The sequence below is a fragment of the Drosophila mojavensis genome, unplaced genomic scaffold (genome assembly GCF_018153725.1).
Source record: "Drosophila mojavensis isolate 15081-1352.22 unplaced genomic scaffold, ASM1815372v1 contig_81, whole genome shotgun sequence".
Lineage (NCBI taxonomy): Eukaryota > Metazoa > Arthropoda > Insecta > Diptera > Drosophilidae > Drosophila > Drosophila mojavensis.
In genome coordinates this window covers 686,291-702,582 of record NW_025318907.1, presented here as the reverse complement: position 1 = coordinate 702,582, position 16,292 = coordinate 686,291, and the positions used below count along the sequence as shown (strand labels likewise).

The 16,292-nt window shown below is 38.3% G+C and overlaps 1 protein-coding gene across 1 annotated transcript in view; it reads left to right on the top strand.

The window, feature by feature from the left end:
* Window positions 1–15,543, top strand: part of LOC6580355 (probable serine/threonine-protein kinase DDB_G0267686) — a 99,200-nt gene extending 83,657 nt beyond the window's left edge. The window contains exons 3-12 of the mRNA XM_044011290.1: window positions 3,547–4,003; window positions 5,402–5,461; window positions 5,519–6,127; window positions 7,368–8,670; window positions 8,733–8,968; window positions 12,694–12,874; window positions 14,229–14,282; window positions 14,746–14,829; window positions 14,919–15,067; window positions 15,151–15,543. Of these exons, the coding sequence (XP_043867225.1) occupies window positions 3,547–4,003; window positions 5,402–5,461; window positions 5,519–6,127; window positions 7,368–8,670; window positions 8,733–8,968; window positions 12,694–12,874; window positions 14,229–14,282; window positions 14,746–14,829; window positions 14,919–15,067; window positions 15,151–15,275 (3,258 nt within the window). The 3' untranslated portion in view covers window positions 15,276–15,543. The remainder of the gene's footprint in view (window positions 1–3,546; window positions 4,004–5,401; window positions 5,462–5,518; window positions 6,128–7,367; window positions 8,671–8,732; window positions 8,969–12,693; window positions 12,875–14,228; window positions 14,283–14,745; window positions 14,830–14,918; window positions 15,068–15,150) is intronic.
* Window positions 15,544–16,292: the final 749 nt, after the last annotated feature.

The window sequence follows — 16,292 nt, the reverse complement described above, 5'->3', positions numbered from 1 at the left end:
TGCTGCGACGGCGGCAACAATGAGCGACGTCAGCGCCTCATTATATGGCCCCGTTTTTGTTCAGCAACTTTGTTGCTGCAGGCGCTACCCACGCCTCACTCTGCCCGCCCCTTGGCTATGGCATGCCAGTAGCTTGTGGACTCACTCCACCATTCAATTGAGCGTGTGTAAATATGTTGAAAAGTTAATTCATTGCACATCAGTGCATCAGCTATCGTCCCACCCCGCTGCAGCGCCAACTACAACTGCTGCTGCTGCTGCTCCTGCTCCACCTCCTGCTGCTCCTGCTGCCGCTGTTGCTGCTGTTTCTGTGGCATATAGTGACTGTCAGCGTCGTCGGCGGTTGCCGTCTGTTTGCCGCCTGTTTGCATAAAGGACATGCACACAGGACATTTACGTTGCCTGCCGTTCATTTTTTATTTTTCCTTATTTTCCTTTTTTTTTCGCTTTTTTTTATAGTTTTTCACCTCCTCTTTTTTTATGCGCTCTTTCACCGTGTGTCATAAATTTAGTTCGATTTGCTGTTCAACGGCATTAACTCGTTCGTTCTCGCCAGCTGGCAACAACTATCGAGCGCCTCCTTTGCCATCCACTGGCCGCAGCTCCTGGTCTATTGATGAATTTTGCTGTCCTGCACCAGCACCTGCTTATGTTACTATGTGTGTGTGTGTGTGTGTGTGTGTGTGTGTGTCCAGTCCCACTATCGTTGCCGACGCCAATAAATGTCATATTTGATACGCGACTAACAAAGTCCAAATGGGCATGTTGACTATGAAAAAATTATGGCTTGCTGGAATTATAATTGAAGTGATATTTAGAAATTGATAGATGAAGTTTGGGAAATAAGGAAAACTCTTTTTTTTTTTTTTATATATATATATAAAAGAAAATATACATAAATACATGAGGAAAAATCGATTAGATATTTGTGTATAAATTGAGATTAATTTAAAAATGTTAATATGCATATAAAAAAAATAAAATTATACAGAAATGTAAAATAAAATACAGTGGATTTCTATATCATATATCATAAAATAAACTCGACAATTTCAAAACACATTTCTTAGAGAGTATTTCCTAGTCGACTTCACTCGCCTGCTCAATCTCTCTTACTCCACTTGTTTTAATGTAGTTTTAGCACGTGGCAATGAAATTTATCAAGTTCTTAATTATTGTCCTGGCATATGGCAAATGGCGCTGCATACTTTTCAGACTCACTTTTGATATTGATGGCGCTATAAATATGTGTGTATAAATGATAGCGGACAGCATTTGCTGTAGATGGCTTTGAAAGTTGCAAAAGAAAGGATTGAAATTTGTTAAATAGTCTCGATAAAACCTTGATAGAAGAGCATAGCGGATAGATGGTATATCTCTAGTAAATATACTGTCAATTTTTTAAGATTTTTAGCTTAACCATTTAAAATATAGTATATTATATATATATTTTCGTAAATTTTCCGATAATTAAATTATTAATTCATAGATGTAGATGACTTTCCGACTTAAAAAAGAAAATGTAAAAATTTATTTAAAACTAAAAAAAATGCGTTGCAATTTTTACCTAATATAATTTTGTAAAATTATATTTTTTTTACTATTATTTTTTTTATATTTTTTATTTCAAATTTATTTCTCTGCCTAGCTAGCATTTGCTGTAAATGACTTTGAGAGTTGTGAAAAAAACAGAATTAAAATTTATAAAAAAAAAAAGATAAACGTAGCCCTTCTACTTAATATGCTTTTCTAAAATTATGTATTTTATTTTTATTAGTTAAAGAACCGTATTTGCTGTAGATGAGTTTGATGATTAAACAAAACAAGAATTTCAGCTCAACTAATGAATATATTTATAATATAATTAGCGCATTTAATTGCTGTTGTCTATATTCGAAATTAGCATTTGTTTTTTTTTTTTTTTTTTCAACTGTTTATCTCTCAGTTTTCATTTCAATTGCCCCACAATCAAAGCTTGCATTGAGCTCAGTTTTGGCATTGGCTCGGCGCGCATCTAACACTTCCATAAAAACTCATTTAATTACCACACTGGGCAGCAGCAATTCTATTTGCATTTATTCCTTACACATTTAACACTTTTTCTACACTGTCACGTTCGCTGCTTATTTTTATTGCTTTTGCCTTGGTTTTTTCTCCTATTTTTCTCTTTTTTTTTTTTGTATTTGGGTTGTTATTTTGCACTACAATTATGTTAATTTCCTATGCAAATAAAATTTAATTGAAGCTCTGGCCAGGGCATGTCGCGGCCCACGAGACGCCGGCAACCCGCACTTAGGCAACTGCGACGCCCTGGCATTAATGTCGCCGTCCGCAATTCCTCCTGCCGCCCGCCTCCTGCTGCCACGCTTCCTGTCCAAACGAGCTTGGTCCTGCCGGGCTTGCAGCGCATTTTGAGAGCGTTGCCAGCATTAATTGCCAATAATTATATTGGTTTACCTTTCTATTTCTTCTTTATTTTTTTACAAATATTTTCTCTATGCCCTCCTGTTGTTTACCCAAAGGCAAGTTCCATGTGCTGCGCACAAATTACTCAAACCAAACATTTTGGTCGCAGATATTTTTATTTAAAGTGCAATTGTTAAAGTCCCATTGGAAATTGCAGAGAATTTATGTAAATAAATATGTGTTTATTAAGAAAAAAAAAACCTAAGATATATACTTTATGGAGTGTGGCTTTTGTCCTATTACTTATTAAATTAAAAAAAAAAAAAAAAAAAAAAAAAAAACTATTATGCGTTGATTTCCTATTTTTAATTGATAAGGAGTAAAAAATATAGCAAATATATTTTTTATTCTGCTGCGACTCAGCAAAGTTATTTATAAATCTGGAAATTATTTAACATATTTATTTAGATATTTTTCACTTTGCTAATGTCCTGTAATTTATGTATCCGCAAACACACACACACACACTCTCTCTCGCTCTCGCACTCGCTCTTGGCCGGCAATTGAACAATTGCAACCAATTAAATTTGCATAAATTGAGCTGCCGCCCCCTGCGAGCAGGAAACACAATAAGTGTCAAACAATAAAAGTGCGTTGACAATTACAGCTGAAATTAAATTAACTTATTAACTCATATAGCCCTGATGTGTTGCATGTAAATGAATACACACACACACACACACACACACACACACACACGCGGACGAGCTGACAGAATGTAATGTAATACGAGTAAATGTCAGTGCTGTCGCTTAAATAATAATCCAATCAGCAAACATTTGGACCCCTGTGGCACAATGCACGCCCCCCCGAATGGCAGCTGGGCGTGGTCAAACAATTGACAATTGTGCTGCAGTGCGGATTATGTAATTACCAAATGTGCAAAAATATAATTTAATAAATGCAATCACAGCGCTCGATTTCAAATGGGCTGTGCCATGATTTATGGCGCACGGGGCGTATGCGCAATGTGCCGTAGAATCTCTCTCATGCAGTTGCTCCTGACACGACAAGCATTTCGCTTAGCTGAACGCTTTAAGCTCGTTACTAATGATCCCTCTTGAACCATTTCTGTTGCAGGACTACGACAAGGAGATTAGCTGCCACAAGATACATTCGCCCAGCAGCAGCAGCAGCAACCACGCCCACCATTCCCTGCACCACCAGCACCAGCAGCTGCAGCAGCAGCAGCAGCAGCACATACACCACCACCACCACAACAATAACAACAGCAACAACAACAACAACAACAACGAAGATGAAATGGAGCCAACGCTGCTCTCGCCCGCTCACTCCAATCACTCGGCCTACGACTGCAAGGAGCACGTCAAGGAGCTGGAGTTCTACAAGAATCTGGCCGCGAAGGCTGCTTCGCTGGCCAATCATCATCAGCGCGACACGAGCTCCGTCTCGCCCCTGCCCATGCAAATCGACGCGGACGAGGACGAAGCGGAGGACCAGACGGCCGAGGCGTTGCGTCTGCGGCGCGAGGAACAGGCGCAGGCCAAGGCATTCGCGGCGCATCTAAATGGAACTAGTGAGTACATATCAAAAGCCAAGCTATAACTGAAACGACCGACAACAGAGATGGAAACTGCTCAGGGCTTGCATATGGCAATTTTACCAAGAAATCTAGAGTTGAGTGATGATTGAGCTAAATATTGTCTGGAAATCTGATTAGTTTCGGCAAAATTCTGATAGGAAAATTTGTTGAGTTAGCTGATAACTAACTGTTATTATTTCATGTTATTATAATTTCTTAATTTTAATATAATTCATTTTAATTAATTTATTTATTTTTTATATTTTTTATATGAATATTCTTATTTTATTAACATTATGAAATGTAGATATTTGTCTCAATATTTTACTTAACATGATTTTTTATAGCCAAATTAAAGCTGTTAGTGATCGGACATAAGACTGACAAAAATCTCATTGTTTAGCAATTTTTATTCCAATCATTGGGAAATCAAAGTATGCTGCAGTCTTTAATTATTCCTTCAAAGATAATGATATATATCCGTTTACTAATTATATTCTCAAAGCAAATCAATTTTCTGATATAGGAAAAACAAAAATGGGTGTCTGCTTGCTAAATTTAGAGAGAATTCAGAATTAAAAAAATAACTTTTTTTTTTATTTATATATATTTTTTTTATATACAGGTGCTTAATTGTAATATTATATTTTATGACTTAAAAAAATTATATGGAATTATGATGATAGGATTTTAGCTCAAATTATATAGAAAATATTAAACAATTTATTTATTTAATTATTTATTGTTACAAACAATTAATTCTATACAACAAGTTTTAAGCCAGAGCAACAAAGGCCTTCAGGCAAAGCAATTTTATTATTTTTATTTTATATGATATATTTTATTTGAACTATTTAAGATTGTTCATTTTCGTACAAGAGTAAAAAATATTTATTAAATCAAAGTATAAGCAGAATGACTAGAATGGATTAGAATTGATGGAATGGAAAGCAAATATGATTAGGTTATATAAAGTGAAATTCGTATGAAGGGCAGTGTCGAGTGTAATGGAAGATGAAAAGGTCAAATGACGTATTTGAGCTATGAATAATGAATTCGTATGCTCTCAGCATTTGCCAGTTTTACGTCCAATCTATCCCAACCGAATCTAAGCTCTCAGCTAAGCTATATCAACTGGCATTTGGCAGCAGTTTCCATCTCTGTGCAAGACACGCACACACTTGCAGCCGAGTAAACTGGCAATTAGTGCTGGCAGCTTTTAGGGCTGCTCGATTATATCAGAGGCCAGAGACTGTGACATTTCTGCTAATTTTGCAACTGTTTTGGCTGTAAAAACTAATGTAAACATTTTTCGTCTACCTTTTGTCTCTCTCTCTCTCTCTCTCTCTCTCTCTCTCTCTCTCTCTCTCCCTCTCTCTCACACGTTCACAGTGCAAGACATGATAAATTTGCAAAAATTACAAAATTTGGCCACTCTGCAACAACAGCAACATCAGCAGCAGCAGCAACAGCAGCAGCAGCATCATCATCATCAGCAGCAGCAACAACAACAGCAACAACAACATCCGCATTCACATCATTCCCATCATCATCCCGCCACGGCTGCGGCACTGGCAAGTCTTCAGGGCTTAGCTGCCTCCGTGTTCAACTCACCCCTGAATCTGAGTGTTGGCGCTGAGGCTGTGACAACAACAACAGCAGCAGCAGCAGCTGTTGCTAGTGGAGTCACTTCAACGTCAGCAGCAGCTGCTGCAGCAAGTCTCTCGCCCAGCAGCAGCAACAACAACAACAACAACAATGGCGGCTGCCACAACGGCAACAAGCACAAGACGTCAAAGGGCAGCAACAACAACAATAACAGCAACAACAACGGCAACAACAACGGCAACAACAACAGCAACAACAACAGCAGCAGCAGCGCAGCCGGCAATTCCGCCAGCCAACAGCCGCAGGATAATCCCAGCAGCAGCAGCTCACCGCACGCCCACGCCCTAAACGCGACGACGCTGGCGAATGTGTTGGCTGCAGCGACCGCATCGCCACCGCCCGCGCTCCAAGCGCCGCCGGCGAGCGCGCAGATGCCCCAACTGATACTCGCCTCCGGCCAACTGGTGCAGGGTGTCCAAGGAGCCCAACTGCTCATACCCACAGCCCAAGGTGGGTACACATCGCGTGTGTGTGTGTGTGTGCGTGTGTGTGGGGATTAGTTTTAGTTGTGTTGGATATCAATAACATAGTTGACTTCACTTGACTTTGGCTTATATCACAGACAAAGTCTCGGCCTGGCCGCGACCATTAAAGCCACGGCTAAAGCGATTAGGCAAATTTCAATTTCCTTGATTTATAATGGAAACTTCCAAGATTCTGTTTTTCCACTCAAATTTAATATTTATATATTTTGAAAATCTCTAATTGAAGAGTTTAGCTAATCGATCGGCCATGAAAAGGATTCTGATTGGCATTAAAATAGCAGTGTTCAGTCTACGAAAATCGAAGTGTTCACATTTAAAGAGTAGTGTTTATAAGAATATTTATATTCATTAAAATAGAGTGTTCGTAAAAATAGTAGTGTTCATGAAATATGTTGTGTTAATTACAATAGTAGTATCCAATAAAGTAGTAGTATTTATACAAATTTTAATGTTTTTTAAATAGTAGTGCTTATAAAAACAGTAGTATCCATAGTGTAAATAAAGCAATATTTATAAATATAGAAGTGTTCGTTACAATAGTAGTATTCATTAAAATAGTAGTTTTTTTTTTTTTTTTTTTTTTTTTTTAATAGTTGTGTTCCTTTAAATAGTTGTGTTCATAAAATTAGTAGTGCACATTTAAATAGTAGTGTGCGTAAAAATAGTAGTGTTCATGAAAATAGTAATATAAATAAAAATAGTTGTGGTCATTAAATTAATAGTGTTCATTAAAATAGTAGTATTCCTTAAAAGAGTAGTGTTCATAAAAATAGTAGTGCTCACTAAAATAGTAGTCTTCATTAAAATAGCTCTGTTCATGAAATAGTAGTATTCATCAAAGTAGTAGCACTCATAAATATAGTAATGTTTATTAAAATAGTAGTGTTCATTAATACAAAAATAAAAGTATTTATAAATATTTTAGTAGTATTTCATTAAAATAGTTAAGATTAGATAGCATTAGCATAGTATTGCTATTGAAAAAAGTAGTACCTTGACATTAAGATAGTTGAGATTAGCCAGCCAAATTTTTTAGTCGGGTCGGCATATCGGAATGCAAGACTGCTTAAGGACTTTTCTCAGGCGCTCTGTCTGCTCTTTCTCGAATCAGAGTCCTTTATATAAGAGTTCTACACTCAGAGATGTCTGATTGATTCCATCTTTTCTAATCTCCTTATATCTCTTCTCTCCCTTCCCCTCTCAAGGCATTGCTGTGCAGACCATACTTACCATTCCGGTGAGTCCACAGATACCCACCAGCGAACAATTTCTGCCCAATGCATTTGGCGCTTTTGCCAGCTATCAGCAGCAGCAGCAACAGCAACAACAACAGCAGCAACAACAGCAGCAACAGCAACGCGAACAACAACGCGAACAACAACGCGAACAACAACGCGAACTGTTGGCTCCGCCTCTGGCTGCACTGCAGCATGCGCCAGCCTTGCCGCAATTGGCCCAAACTCCGACGAATTTACTGAAGCCGAATCTGTTTTCGACGGGCGTGCAGCAGCTGCTGACTGCATTGCATCCGGAGCTGTTTGCGGCCGCCGCTGCCAATCATCAGCAGCAGCAGCGGGAGCAGCGTGAACGCGAGCAGCAGCAGCAGCAGCAGCAACAGTTGGCGGCAGCAGCAGCGGCCGCAGCCGCGGCGAGTCACCTGCCACACACTCACCTGGCCGCCGACCTGCGACGCTCCGCGGAGCGCTCGCCCCCCTCGGGCTCGCCCACCGTGGGCAGCCCGGCGCTGCCGAGCAAACAGCCAGCCCCACCGCCGCCGCCGGCAGCGGCATTCCTGCTGCAACAGCAGCTGCACATCAAGCCTGAGACGCAGACGCATCTGCATCATCATCATCTGCACAACACGACGGCGACGGCCACAGCGTCGTCGCATCCGCAGATCAGCCTGCGGCATCCGGATGAGCTGACGGCGCCGCAGCTGGACCTGAAGCCGCTGGAGCTGAATAGCAGCGGCAGCGTCTCGCCGCCCGCCTTGCCGCCCTCGGCGGCGCTGGCGCGCCATCACTTTGGCCACAATCTGCGCACGTCGGCCGCCGTGTCGCCCAAGCACAGTCCGGGCCGTGGCTCGTCCGGCGCCACGGGCATGAATCTCAGCCAGCACCACGAGCGGCTGGAGCGCCGCTCCCACACACCAACGGCGACGGCGACCAGGACGAGCACTGGCGGCTCGGCGTCCGTGCACCATCTGCCGCACGAGCGCACAGCGGGCAACGTGTCCGGCGGACGGCTCACGCCCACGGCGTCCACTCAATCAGCCATCGGCAGCAGCGGCAGCAACGACAGAGGCTATTCATCTCCGCTGTTCCGCTCGCACTCGCCGCCCGTGCATCCGCTCAACATGGGCAGCTCGCCGCGGCTGGACCGCGACTACCTGGGCAACGGGCCCAGCCTGAGCGGCGGCTCCAGCGTCGCCTCCGTCACGGCCACCAGCTGCACGGCGACAGTGAGCGCGTCCAGCGCCACAGGCAACGTACTTAGCAGCATCAATAGGTGAGCAACTCTAGGTGAGGCAGTCACAGATATTTGGTTATATAAGCGTTTCCCTTTTGCAGACTCAACGCCTCCAATGGCGAGCTAACCATCACCAAATCCTTGGGGCCGCCCACGGCTACGGCCACGCGCGCCTCATCCGCCTCGCCGCGCGACGACTCGCCCCTGCCGGGCCCATCCACGTCGGGCGTCTCACTCATGCAGCCCCTGAAGCTCAGCCCCTCCTCGCGCAGCGAGCCGCCCCAGCTGTCGCCCAATGGCAACGACAATGACAACGACCTGCTCATGGATTCACCGAGTGAGTAAAGATCGACTCTTTTCTTTCATACGACTTTTGACTATAAGTTAAGATAGGAGAGGCTAAACATATATACAGTGAGTAACATTAATATTCGGCTGATTTTATTTCTCAACTTTAAATGCAAATAAAATATCATATATTAATTAAAATTAAAAAAGTATAAAATGTAAGTTATGTATGGTAAAATTTCCTTTTCAAAGGGGGTATATATTTAGCATAACTAACAAAAATTATAAGAAAAATAAAGAAATTTTTATCAAATTTGAATATTAATGTTATACACTGTATATATATTTAAATCTGTTGGCCGTTCAGTTTCTTGAGACTCTTTACAGTTGAGTTGCTCATTTCTCGATTGTTGCACATAGCGATACTTAGTTTTACGATGTGATACGATAGTTTTATAATTATTAATTGTTTAAGAAAAACCTTTAGCTACTAAAGATTTTAAAACCATTTATTTTTAATAAATAACATTTATTTTATTTATCTAAAATTATTGTTTGTTTTTTTTTTTTTTTTTTTGGTTTTTTTTTTTTTTTTTTAATAATATGTAATTAAGAGGCTTAAGAATTCTTTTGAAATAAAACCGAAAGTTATTGTTAAAAATTTCATAAAAAAAAAAGAAATATTAAAAAAATTATAATTAAAATAAATAAATAAATAACTTATATATTGATTTTTTTAATTTAATTTTATGCTCTCTAATTTTGTTTATTTGAATTAATTTATTTATTTATTTATTTATATTTTATTTTATGGTATATTATTTTATTTTATATATATATTTTTATTTATTTATTTATTTATTTATTTTTTATTATTTTGTATTCGTTTTGTATTATTTTTTTAATTAATTTGATTTATTTATATATTTTTTTATATGCAAAAAATCCTGTTAGCTTTTGAGCAACTCAAACTGTACAGAACTTAATTAATATACACATTGTTAGAACTATGACCGATAATGCTCACAGAATTAAATGCTACAAGGTAGCCAGTAAAATAGGATTATATAAGGAATCTTATATATAATAATTATGTATAGAGGGAATCTTTAGTAATGATAATGCCATCGATGTCTGTAACAGCTCTAGTCTATGCAGTTCATGTCATTTTGCCAAAGAAGAGAGAACTAATCTCTGCCAAGACTGTTTATTACACACACACACACACTCACACACACATACATATATCCTTACATTTGTCTGGTAATACTCAGCCAGCTAATCGCAAGAAGTTGGCGTAAAGCCTTCTGACAGGCTGTTGCATCAGTTTAGTTGCCCGGCTCTCGCCGACTTGTTGCCGAGGCGTGACAGGCTCAGCGCAGCTGCTAATTTGCCTAACACTTACGGCTGACATCTTTCAACTTCTGGCGTGGCAAAATCTTTCGCTGGAGTTTGGCACGGCGCGCGTCAAGCAGCTCGCGGCTGCATCAATTATGAACCAAATTGTGAGAAATCGTGTAAATGCACAGCGAAACTTTTCCACACACACACAGGAGTCGAGATATTCTTCTATCTCGCTCTCCCTCTCACCCACTCCTGCCTCTTTCCCTTCTAAACTTGGCCTGCATTTTCTTTTAGAAATCACATAAAATCCAGTTAACTTGTTAGGACTTGTTTTCATTTAAAACACAGTCAAAGTTTTATTTCGGTTGCTGCTCTCGAACTGCCTTAATTAATGTTGAAAAACTTGCCCAAAATGATGAGTGCATGTGTGTGTGTGTGTGTTTATTATAAATATCATTCATCCGCCACGTTGCTCACCAGCTCTTAAAATATCAAATCATCAGACAACTGCATCATTATCAAGCTAAAACAGCTCGAATTGAACTTTGCAATTGCCACTTGAATTTCATTTGCCCAAATCCCAACTCTTTGCTTATTTAGCTCATGTGTAAGTGTGTGTGTGAGTGTTTTTGTGTGAGTATGTTTGTGGCTTTTGTGAATTTTCACTAATTGCGTAAGAAAATATTTAGATTTTTACTCGAATTTCTGTTGAGCCACTTGAAAACGTAATTACAAATAATATATTTTTATACATGAATTTTCCGTTTTGCTTTGAAAATACTTTATTTGATGGGACGACTTGGTTTCATACTTTTCAAAATTAACATTGTGGGGAAAATTTAATTAAAATTGAAAATTATTAAAACATAAATATTTTCAAAAGTACCGAAGGGATAACTAGAAGTCTCATCAGAAAGGCGTATACTTAATATATTTTTATAACTCAAAATGTAGTCAACTATTAAACATTTTTGACTATCAAGTATTTATAAATATTTTTGAATATTATATGTAATTATGTGCTGTTCGTCTGTTTTCTATAGTTAAATAAATATTGAAAATATTTTTAAGTTAAATTATAAATAAATTGCAATGTCTGATATGTTTATATGTTTACCGTATAGCAGTAAATTTTTTATGCTAGGTGTAGCACAGTCCCGCTTTATCTACTAAAATCAATTTGAATACAGCTTATAAGCGAGCACCCCTAACACTCTGAGTCCTTATCAATACATGTTTTGCTCATGCATATGTGTGCCATGTGTGTGTGTGCAGGCTTGCAGCTCGCTTAGAGCTTAATTGAAACTTTGGATGCATTAAAAATGCAATCAGCACAACAAGCAGGCAGCGCCCCGGCCCAGCGCCAGCCCCCGCCCCAGCCCCAGGCTAGAGGCATCAGCTAAGCCATCAGCTAACAGGTTTCAGTCTCAATTGAGTGGGAGGGGGTGGTAGGATGGCAAGGGGTAAGGATCGTATGGCAGTTGTTACTTCGCTAGCTACTTGATGGCAGCCCTCTAGTGTCGCATCGCATACAAATTGCAGACAATATGCAGCTTAATTACTACTAATTGATGCATACAAAAACTTAAGATGTTTTCGTATTTAATGACATATTTCACTGCTCGATGGCAAACAAACAACAAAGCGACGACGACGACGACGACGACGACGACGACGACGACGACGACGACGACGACGACGACGACAGCAGCGCAAGTTATGGCTTGGCAAGGATTCAGACAAGGATAACAGCGGCAGTTCAGGCTGGCTGTGGCACTGAGGCAGGGACTGGGGCTGGTTGCTGGCGCATCTTAATTACCGCTAAAGCGCCTCGGCTGCAGTTACAGTCAAGTGAATGGCTGCGCTGTGCTGTGCTGGTGTCTTCTGACAGAGTCGCTGCCGTCTCCTTGTTGTCGCTTGCATATCATTAATAAATAAATCAAATTTCTGTGCGTGTAGTTTGGCGAGTGTCGTTCGCAGACAGCGCGACGCAGCAGCTGCTAACAAATTAAGCAGATAAAGCCAGCCAACTTTTCCCCCGCTTGCCTAATAGACAAGCATAACACGACCTAAGTGACAGAGCAATAAAAGCAACAACAGCAACAACAACAACAACAACAGCAGCAGCAGCAACAACCTCCGAGTGTCTTCCTGTGCTATGGCAAATGAGTTTTATCAATTTACCTACGACACTCTAATAATATTTCGCAATTACCGCAATTAACTGTAATTAAGAGCCGCGTGCGACTCGTAGCCAATTAATGTTGTCATTTCGCATTGACAGTTATTGCCTCGTTATGAGACGCTCGGACGGTCCAGTTAACAGTTAGCTCGTCTGGCGGCCATTTTAGTTTAGCCTAGCCACTTAAGTACCGTTAGTAGCTGCTTGTGCTTCACTAATGCCCTGCCAAACTCAACTTGCTTTTCCAGATGAGCCCACCATCAATCAGGCCACCACCAATGTGGTCGACGGCATTGACCTGGACGAGATCAAGGAGTTCGCCAAGGCGTTCAAGCTGCGACGCCTCTCGCTGGGCCTCACCCAGACCCAGGTGGGCCAGGCGCTATCCGTGACCGAGGGACCGGCGTACAGCCAGAGTGCCATATGCAGGTGAGCTATGCATAGACGAAGCTTTTTATTATTTATATCAAATAACTGAAAGATAGAGATAAAGTTAGATCAAGGCGAGTCAGCTTACAAACCTTTAAGATTTGAATGCAAGATATTAGGTTTCATTTCGTATTACTTACATTTGGTATAAAGCTCAAATACCACTAGGCTTATCAAAATCATAATATATATAGTACCAAAGCAATAAATATTCTATATATCAAAAAGAATTGCAAGCAAAAATTGTAAATATAAATAAAAGAAATTGAATTCGTTTTCCTTCTATTTTTTATTTATTTATTTATTTTTTTTTTTTTTTAACTCATAATTATAAAAGTGCGGAATATATCATAATTGGCAGACAAAATAAAAAAAATATTTATATATAATATTTATATAAAGAAAATTAAGAAAAATAAAAATAAAAATTAAAAAATAATATGTTAAAAAACTCTAAAATGTATTATATTAAATTTTATTATTGGGATTTTTCTATCAATTATATACTTTAAAATGATTTAAATCAAGTCTTTAATCAAAATATATATTTAAATATTTATTTACTTATATACGAAGAGAGCGAAAATACAAAATTTAAATAAATAATAATATACAAAAAATTTAAATAAAATATTTAAAAAGAAATTCATATTTTGTAATCCTTATTTAATTTTATTTGTATTAGTTTATTTTTTGTTTTATAAAATCTAATATTTTGTTCGTCATCCTTTTACACAAAATTTTATGATTTAAAAAATGAAAAATATTTTATTTAGCGAATATTTTAAGCAACAAACAATTTAAATATATTCCCATATAATTTTTTATAATTTAATAAAAATATTATACAAATATTATAACGAAATTCATAAAGTTTATAGAGCAGGCAAAAGAGGAGAAACAGAAATACATTTTTATAATTTATCTAAAGAAAAAACACAATTATTTTGCAATCGAAACAAATTTAGAACGCTTTAATTTTAATTAGTTTTAAAAAACTTCTGGAACAATCTTTAGAGTGCCAGGACATTTTGAACAAGCTATAAAAAACCATAGCAAAATATTTATACATACATATGTGGGTATGCAAACATATATGTATGTATACATATTTTGTATGTTAACTATATTGATGTAATTAAATATCTATGTATCGAACATAATGCTTAATTAGTTAGTTAATTATTTAAACCAGTGACAAACGAAAAATAATGCAAAATTCATTTTATTTATTTTATTTGTTTATTTTGAAATCGCCAACCGTCTCTACTCTCTACTCTCCCATGTCGCCATGGCTGTCCCCATCGTCGAAATGCCAAAATGCCAAAATGCCAAAATGCCAAAATGCAAGCAGTGCACTCGCTGCGCAGATGTATGCCGCTCAACTGTCGACGCAACAACAGAACATGTATGTGTGTGTATGCGAGTGTGTGTGTGTGTGTGCGAATGTGTGCCTGACTATGTGTGAAAGAAACTTAACTAAAGTGCAAGAGCTCATATTTGTTTTGTACATTTGTTTTATGTTTTTGTTTTCTTCTGCTTCTTATCTTTATTATTATAAGTATGCGCTTCTCCCACTCCAACACCAAGTTCTATGATTGGCCAGGGCATTGCCAATGAGCAATATTTTTTAGCAGCTTTCAACTACAACAGCTACAACAAATTTCGTATGTTTTTTGCGTGGCCTGCAGCCAAAAAAAAAAAAGAAAAAAAAAAAGAATAATGAAAAAAAAAATATATGCTACTTGACAATGTCCTGGCACTTTAGTTACGTTTCTTTTACTTTTCGCGCATACGTTTGTACGGCATTTACTAAGTTACTCTATCCCTCCTATATATATGTATATGTATATGTATATGTACGCACATAGGTTCGAGAAACTCGACATCACACCAAAGAGTGCTCAGAAAATCAAGCCCGTCTTGGAGCGCTGGATGAAGGAGGCCGAAGAGAGGTGAGAGTATGGAGGCAGTTCCACACAACGTCCAGCCAAACACTTAGCAAACTCAACTAAACGTACGTTTCTCTGTCTCATTTCTGTAGCCACTGGAATCGCTACAAATCGGGACAAAACCATCTGACCGACTACATTGGCGTGGAGCCGTCGAAGAAGCGCAAGCGTCGCACCTCCTTCACGCCGCAAGCCCTGGAGCTGTTGAATGCGCACTTTGAGCGCAATACGCATCCATCGGGTGAGTGGTAACTTTCAGTGGATCAAGCTCATTTCGAGTTGGGCAATGTATGACATCTGTATCTCTGCTTCTTCTCCTTTCAGGCACCGAAATAACAGGACTCGCCCATCAGCTGGGCTACGAGCGCGAAGTGATTCGCATTTGGTTCTGCAACAAGCGGCAGGCCTTGAAGAACACCGTTCGCATGATGTCCAAGGGCATGGTCTAGGGGGGCGTGCTGCCTTCCATATGCTGTATATAGTTTGTGTACGTGTGTGTAGATGTGTGAGTGTATGTACGTGTGTGTGTGTGTGCGTGTATTTTGTGATAGTTTTAAACACTTAGCGCTTAGACTCTAGGCCATGTAAAGTAAAAGCTGTGTCATAGCATTTACCACTAATGTCTGCATATGCCACTCCCCCCTCCACGGATCGAATCGAATGCCAGAAAAAAAATCATCTACAATTTATGACTAACATTAATCATATCCCAAATAGTCTAGAATCTATGGTCAAACACATTTAGGGCCCATTTTCTTATATTGATGTGCCATTCCAAAAAGAAAATTAAAAAAAAAAAAAATAAATAAATAAATAAAAAAAAAAAAAATTACAAAAAATATTGAATACATATAAAAACATGGAAAAATATATAAATATATGTATTACGAATTCAAAACTAGAGATTTACATTTAACAATTTGTATGGCTAAGCGTAAAACCAAAATGACAAACAATAAAAAACAAAAAAAAATAAAACAAATAAATGACACAAGTAAATTAAATTCTTTATAAATTGTAAGCTTTGATTTAACAAAAACAAAATAATTGCATTTAATGCGTTGGCTATATATATATTAATATAACGTATATACTAAAGTGTATTTTATTTAAACAATTTATAAATAAATTATAAACTCTAGCAATTAATAATTCTCATTTGGCCATCATGAAATCCACTATCCGTAAATCAAGTAACAACTGAATCCCACTCAAATGTATGGCAGCGCACTAACAAAATTTAGACTAAGCAAATTTATGTAGCAATTTAAAAAGACAACAACAACAACAAGAGAAAACACAAAATAAAAATTAAAAGAAATTACAAACAATTCAAGAAGCAAAATACTTCAATTGCGAAATTCAAATGGTACACAAGAAAGTCATTAAAGAAAAAAAAAACTGGAGGAAGAAAAGACAACAACAAAAAATATTTAAATAATTGTAATAAAAAACAAACATAATTA